At 39.7% G+C, this 7,800-nt stretch overlaps 1 protein-coding gene across 6 annotated transcripts; it reads right to left on the bottom strand.

Moving 5' to 3' along the window:
- Positions 1-340: 340 nt before the first annotated feature.
- Positions 341-7,660, bottom strand: npl (N-acetylneuraminate pyruvate lyase (dihydrodipicolinate synthase)). 6 transcript variants are annotated; one of them, XM_041935898.1, is made up of 12 exons: positions 7,407-7,660; positions 6,747-6,828; positions 5,832-5,908; positions 4,065-4,152; positions 3,875-3,932; positions 2,842-2,917; positions 2,630-2,722; positions 2,358-2,503; positions 2,182-2,228; positions 1,702-1,786; positions 1,568-1,607; positions 341-1,475 (listed from the first exon to the last, which is right to left on the bottom strand). In XM_041935898.1, the coding sequence occupies exons 1-12, from the start codon at positions 7,459-7,461 to the stop codon at positions 1,330-1,332; spliced, it is 993 nt and encodes a 330-aa protein (XP_041791832.1). In that variant the 5' UTR covers positions 7,462-7,660; the 3' UTR covers positions 341-1,329. The 6 variants fall into 6 exon arrangements, with proteins under 6 accessions (XP_041791832.1, XP_041791833.1, XP_041791837.1 ...); XM_041935899.1 differs by having other exon boundaries at positions 5,832-5,905; XM_041935903.1 differs by lacking the exon at positions 7,407-7,660 and adding an exon at positions 6,993-7,370 and having other exon boundaries at positions 5,832-5,905; positions 6,747-6,831.
- Positions 7,661-7,800: the final 140 nt, after the last annotated feature.

Raw genomic sequence — 7,800 nt, 5'->3', positions numbered from 1 at the left:
CAAACAAGTACAGGACAATGCAGTCTGTATAACCTCAGGCAAAAAAAAGCAAACTTTTATGTATTATAAGGAAATGTTAATGAATACAGAGCTAGATAGTAGGATAAAAGAATCAGACACAACCTGTAATTTCAATCTGATACGACACTCACTGGCATGGACAAATCTGCACTGTCTAATGGACACACACACACACACACACACACACACACACACACACACACACACACACACACACACACACACAAACTCTGCTGCATGTTTGTGCAGGTTAGTAATTTGGCTTCATGATTTCCAAACTTTTCAGGAACAGGACATAAGAACGAGGCATAAATCTGTGTGAATCAACAAATTCATCAGTGCATTTATTAGTAACAAATTAGTGATTAAGTTCAGAAACAATACAAAGATTCTTACTTAAACAGTACATTTCCCTTTTATAAGCAATTCAGCAATTATACATTTAAAAGCAATGTAACATTTTAACTCAAAACAAGGGCAGAATCACATGTGCGAGTGTTTTATGTTCCCTTGTAAAAAATTTTTCTGGAGTGTCAGACACTAAAAGCAGCGTTAAAATCAATGCCCCCCTCTGTCTCAGTCATCCTCCCTCTGATAGGCTCATCTCGAGGTTGGGGTTTTTCCATAACTGGCATTTTTCAATGTAGAAAAACAAGCAAAAATACTGAACTTTTATTTTGCCGGTGGCAAATATGGAAAGAGGCAAACCATTCTACTAACGATTCCTAAAACGAGATTCAGCCATGCTCATATATAATACAGGATAATAAGACAGTACTGCTGATTTGTGACAGTCCCCGGATCCCTAAATGCAACAAAATGGTAACAAAAGTTAGCTATTTTCACATTTCATGATAAACACTGAGATTACAATCCAGGGCTAACATACTGGATTTGTCCCCAACGAAGGGAAGCACTGACTCATGAGAAAAGATGTCAACTGAGAATTCCCATAAAAATGTTCTTGAACCTTTAATCAAGCGAAGATGCCCTTGTGATGCCCTGTGCTACCTGAATGTGTCTGAGTCTCCACAGGAAAACACAGTGGTTGTCTGACTGTGCACCTGGAACTATGTGCACAAGGCCACTTGAAGCATTTAGCTGAAAAAATAGAAACACAGTTTATTCCCGTCCTTTTTAACGGTGAGGTTAGATGCAAAGTTTTAACATTTGATTCTGAATAGTGGGTTCAGTAGCATAACAAGACACACACACACAGTAGCTGGATCCAGCACAGTCGCCGTGCGTCTGAGGCATTAGTAACAGGATTCAGGTGAGCGCTAAATGTCTCAAACCAGTGAGAACATATCAGCATTTGGGAAAAAGGCTGTGATATTTCTGTACGATGGGCAGAGCCTGAGAAGGAGGACATGTCATCACGGGGAGTCGAGGGGGCCCAAGGCGCAAGCCTGACACCTCAATCATCAGCTGCTTGTTCACACCCAGGTTGAAGCCTGTCAATTACAATAACAGTGTTTCAAAGGCAGCTCAGAGCATATGTTGGTATGATTTGGTAGAAAAACATCACGATTGAACCGTCACTTACCATGTTTTATGGCATAAGTGAGAAGCTCTTGCATCTTGAACTGCTCGTGGAAATAAGACAAAGATGTCAGCAGCTAAAACCAATGCAGAATATTAAAGAGAAGCTGGTGACAAGAACAGAGAGACGGGCAGTACCTGTATAGTTCTGGCTCGGACAAGGTCGCCCTCCTCAAATGCTGAAGTGAGCTTGTTGACATGGCATCCTAGATAGTTATATGTGCTGCAGGCAGAGAAGTGAATAACAATTTACATGTAAATGCCTGTTTAGCAGAGCGAGTGAATGGAGACAAAGCATTACGCATGTAAAAGCTGTCATGATGAGCTGATTAATCGATAAATTAATCGAAAAAAGTCATTTTTCAAGCAAAAATGTCAAATGTCTGCTGCTTCCAGCTTCTTAAATGTAAGAATTTCTTGCTTTTTTGTCACACATGATAGTAAATGAAGAGTCTTTGGGTTTTGGACTATTGGTTGAACAATCTGAAGACATCAGTTTGGGCTCTGGGAAATTTTTTGACATTTAACAGACTAAATGATAAATCAGTCAGTCATGAAAATAACTGGCAGATTGGTAGATAATGAAAATAATTATTAGTTGCAGATTTACACACTGACCTGCCAACCGCTCCTTGGGCTCCCAAAGCCAGAGCTGCAAGCAGTTGCTACAGCAAAATGGAAGAGAGTTTGTTTTAGGCTCCGCGATGGAGGTCAGATTCACAGCACACCATCTTGCAACATAAGCAGGACAAAACTGATGGACCAAAGCAGATTGAGAGGGAGAAAAAGCTGACCTCGTCCACGCCGTAGAGGATCGACCAGTGAGGCTGACCGGAGCTGACACACTGGCCGAAGTCCATCAGGTCAGTCCCGCTGAACTTCACACCTCTGAAGGAGGGAATGAGCTTCTCAATATCTTCCAGCACATCTCTCGCCAGCACTGAGGAAAAAGAAGAAAAGAGTCTCACTTTCAGTTTGACGGCACCAAAGATGACCTGACATTCGACAACCTTTCTGAATGGTAAATGACTGCAAAATGCAAAAATCTATCATGAGCGGCGCTGACCGTTGACGCCGGTGACAGCTGGAATGTGATAATAATAGAAGGGCAGAGTCGGGGCAACTTTAGCCACTTCCTGGAGGAACATCTTCAACGCATCTGCAGCAGGATGAGAGGGAAAAGAATATGGAAAACTAAGACAACTAAGCTTTACAAATACAGTACTGACATGTGAATGAAAGGAAACAACAGCTTTTTCCACTAAAACCACTGCTTACTTGCACCGCTGGGTTTGAAGAAGGAGGGCGCAATGACTGCTATCCCATCAGCCCCGACCTGTGCTGCGTGGAGAGCCTGCAGGGACGAGTGAGGAAGAACAATGAAAAACTCAGGTCATTTGTAGCTGCTGCTATGCTGGATATTTTGTCTACAGTATAATATCACTGTGGTGTTTTGATCTACGGTTTCATTCCCTTTGTTTAAATAAATATCCAAAAACCCTTTAATCAGTTCTGGTCATGCACTCCACCAACTGTGCCATTTTATTTCTTCTCAGTCAAGCTGACAACTGGTTTAAAAGAACAGTTCAACGTGCGCTCATTCACTTTCTGGGAGAAAGTTAAGAGAGAAGATTGATACCTCTCTCATGTCTTTCTGTTTAACGTGAAGTCAGCTGTCTGCTAACGTAGCTTAGCATAAAAATAAGCACCTCTACTGCTCACTAATTAACTAATTCTGTCTTGTTTGTTTAATCTGAGTGAAACTCTGAAATGACTGTTTCTTGACTGGAACCAGTGATTTCCTTCTCCAGTGGTTATCTGGAAACTGCTTAGAGCCAAGAAATAATCCAGCACAGAGGCAACCAATGAAATGGCAAATTTCTGTGGCAAAAACGTAGGAAATTGCAAATTGAACAAAGACGATGAGGATGAGTCTAACTGACACGACAAAAACAAATGAAAACATTTCAGTCACAAATAAAAGTGCTTTAAATGTGATGACAGAAACTGACAGAAATTTGATTTCAAACTTGAATCTGAGGATGTGGATTACTTGTAATGATGCCTGAGGTGCAGTTAAGCCTGAAAACAGGCTTGTATGGAGGGATAGGTTTCCATGGCAACTGAGGACAAACTTATTTAAAACCTGCATCGGGTAACATTGCCCAAAAATAAAGCCTGATTCTCTCCAGTAAGCCTGGTTCATAACTGACAACCGTTGATGATGAAACACACCTTCTGGTCCTCTCGTGAGTCATGTCCTGTGATTAATGCTCACATCGCTACAGGCGACGTCAAGGCAGCAACTCACCAGTTCTTGGGAATCTTTAAGGCTCATGCAGCCGACATGCACAATCACCTGATCCAGTCTGCAGAAACATGGGCACACGTGCAGAGAACAGAAGTTTCCCAGTCGGTTAACTTTTCCTCTCCTGCATTAGACTCAACTTCAGGACAAATCAGGACAAATCTCCAGACAAGGAGGGTGTGTGATGACTTACTTGCCCTTGGCTCTCTGACACCACTCCTCTGCGAGGCTCTTTCTCTCTGCAACACTGAGAGACATGCTCTCTCCTGTGGTGCCATTCACTGCAAGCAAGTAAAGTCTTGCACATCACAAAAGCATTTCTTGCAGTAAGTAAAGAAAACCTGAATGTAGCTCTCATGAATCAACAAGTACAGTACAGCATGTCATACAAAGGCAACAAAAGATATCTAATTGCATGGTATATAGACATAGAAGGATTATGTAACCTACATAGACAAGCTAAGCCTACCACACCCTCAGCCAAGGAGAGAATAGGGCCCATTATTTGGGGAGGAAAGCTCTGGCGGGGCCCACTCATAGAGGGATCCACCACCACAAGTGTGCAATATGTGCCACGACAGAAACAATTTCATGGCTAATGAGCAGTAATGCAGACAATGGCAGCAAATGAGAATGAAAAGATGATGAGGCACAAAGATCAGGACAAACATCCTCTGCTGGGTAAAGTGACACAGGTGGCTCACAGAAAACCGTATGGAAGCACGGGGAGAAGCTTAGCGCCAACTATGATGATTCACTGTTTGAGAGATGTGTGAAATGCAACAGCAATCACTTCTGACACACAGGAAACGCTCACTGGCCTTTGACCAAAGTAGAGTAAAGGACAGACTCCATACTTTTACTTTATCCATTCTTTCTCTGTGCTTCTGCTTCAAGGACAGTTGTTAATGTGGAGCAGATTGACACAATCCAAACCCAGAGACAAAACAACATATTCCTATTTTCCCAGAAAGGTCAGAGAAAACTGTGCTCACTGAAGAGCAACATTTCAACTTTTAGCACAAATCCAAAGTGCAAAAGGCTGAAGTTTTGTAGAAGTTTTTCCTTTTCCAGGAAAATCATATGACGCAAAACTGGTAGAGTGTGAAGGTGTCTGTTTTAAACTGCACCTTTAGGACTCTCCCGATTAAACCTCACAAAGAGAGGCAAACATTTTTTATTTAGATTTAATGCTTTTTTGGTTTTCCAAGATCTTTCTGGTGGCAGCGCTTCCCTTTTCTTTGTGTACTGCGTTGTGGGACAATAGCGATATTAGCAGCACACTCAGAAATCGACTGTATTAAGTATGCTGAAATGCTGAGTATGCTGGAAACATGGAGTGTAGAGCTCAAACAAGTAACTGATTGATGAACCACAGAAAACAGGCATTCTGATAATCGACTAAACGTTCAATTATTTTTTCAGCAAAAAAAGCCAAACTTTCACTAGATCCAGCTTTTCAAAAGTGAGAATTTCATGCTTTATTTTGTCATATATGATAACAAACAAGATTTTGAGTTTTTTTGGACAGATGTTCGGACAGAACAAGACATTTGAAGATGTCATGTTGGACTCCAGCAAAATATAATGGACTATTTTCAGACATTTTATTGACAAAATGATTAACTGAGAAGAAAATCAGCAGAATCAAGTGATCCTTAGCTGCAGGTCTAGTTTTGAGTACACTTTTTTTAGTCACTTTCCAGGGCTAAAAGGGCATTGAAATCATTATCAAAATAATTGGTACTTCTATTATAATCTAAAAGTAAAAGCTAGAGTTTGCTATTCCAGTGTATTACCAAACCTGTCTGACAACATTTCAACAGTTGGTGGTTAAGAGACACAAAACACATTAACAATGTTTACACCCAACAGGATACAACATGCAGTATCAGTTGTGGTTCAGATGGGAACACAGACAATGACAAAGATCAAAGGGAGGATCCATTTGTAAACTTACCAAATATGTTTTTTACATGTTGCTTCTCTGTCAGATAGTCGACATAAGGTCCAATTTCTGACAGGTTGATCTCCCTGCTTTGGGAAAATGTGAGAAATATTGGCAAACACATTTGGCAAAAAGAGCACCAACCTTGCCACAGTTCTTTAGACCTACAGGAGTGTATGATGGCCACAGTTTGCAGATATGGTCACACTCATTTCTCACTGTTTTTAAACTGTATTTTTGTCTTTTTGTCCAAATGTAGAAATTATCGTACAGTACATACAAACCTCTACATGCATACATGCACACATATTTACAGAGTATAGACAAAGTATAATGATAATAATAAAGTAAAACAGAATAAAATAAAGTAGGGAAAAATAAGAAAAAAGAAAAGGGAGGATTAGAATAAAATAAAATCTGAAAAAGGCCGTAGCACATTTTTATATATAATATAAACTGGATCAAAATAAAATGTGACACAATTATCAATTTCCATTGCCCCTTCTGGACTTCTATTATATTGTTTGTAGTTGTCTGTTGTTTTTAATATGCCATATATTTTGCCAAGAACAGAATTCAATGTATGTTTCACATACAGGAAATGTGCATCTCAAAATCTGTCCACAATTACAGAATGTATAATATATTCTAAACTTTATAATGATGTGACACAGCCATCATCTCTAATGTCTAAGATCAGTCTGTACAGATTGTGACACATACTGTATATCCCTTCAAAAAAGATTGAAAAAAGAGCTCAGAGGTCAGTCCCTATTCCTTTTATTTTCTTTTTTTTAAGTGAGAATTTAATTTTCTCCGGTTCCAATATTTTGTTTAGTATAAACTTTTTGAGGAGCCCTGAATGTAACATGATTCAGTTCTGGACTCATGGAAAAAGAGACAAAGGGGTTTCTAAATGCTACTTACCCCTCAGTGGTGAATGGAGTAAAAGTAGCTGCAACCAGTCCAGACAGCTTTTTATCAGCAACAGGATCCATGACTGACATAACTACTTAACACAGACACAGACAAATGTTGGACATGTAGATAGAAAAAAAGAAAAAAGAGATACACTAAGTACCTTACATTATATTGGTATTCAAGGCCAAATTTCTATTGCATTATGCATCTACACCATAGGTATGGAATCAATTAGAAAGAAACTGAGCTTACCTCGATCTATTTATGAAGAGTAAATTAAAAACATATGGTTAGAAACTTCCAACTCCAGCCCACCTGTAACAGCGCTTTTCCTTCCGTACGGACATTAACTTTATTTGCGGGAAGCGGTTAGTGGTTTAACTTGTTTTCCACGACACTGCACAGGGATTTGTTGATGTGTGTATCATGTGAAGCCGTCAAGTGACAGCGCCAAGCTTCATGGGAAATGTAGTTATTCAATGAAAAACACATTATTCAAAAACGCACCAAGATAAACATGGACTTCCTGGTATTGTGAATTGGGAAATGTCCTTTAAGCACTGCGTTTTCAATAGCCGTGAAATGAATCACATGGACTGAATGTAGTTGTTCTTTAATTTACAAATCATAAACGCTTAATTCATGTGTTGCCACGACATTACTCACCTGTAACTCTACATAATGCATCCATAATGTATCCCAAATAGCTGAAATTTGCCATTTAATGGGGCACGGGGCTGCAAATTTTGCATTCAATAATTGTGAGATTCCTCGTAAATCAGTACGGCGACTTTAGCGTTATATTTATCATTTTTTATGACATTGTACACTCGGACTTGTTGTTATCAAAGATTAAATTTCGTTTTTACTTACAAATGCACTTCAGTGGGCGAGAAGCGCTGACAGTTATTTTTTCGATTTTTTCTGATCAGCACAGAAAGGCAACACAAGTGAGAACGGTCGGGACGTATGCTGCCTACTGTGTCCCTAATTTAGACTTTCAGGTTGCTTCATCACCTGCTAGTATCGTCGTTTCAAAAGCCATTAAACAACTGGTTAT

Source organism: Chelmon rostratus, chromosome 4 (genome assembly GCF_017976325.1).
Source record: "Chelmon rostratus isolate fCheRos1 chromosome 4, fCheRos1.pri, whole genome shotgun sequence".
NCBI lineage: Eukaryota > Metazoa > Chordata > Actinopteri > Chaetodontiformes > Chaetodontidae > Chelmon > Chelmon rostratus.
The sequence above is the reverse complement of the archived record's forward strand: the minus strand, read 5'-3'. Positions and strand labels throughout refer to the sequence as shown.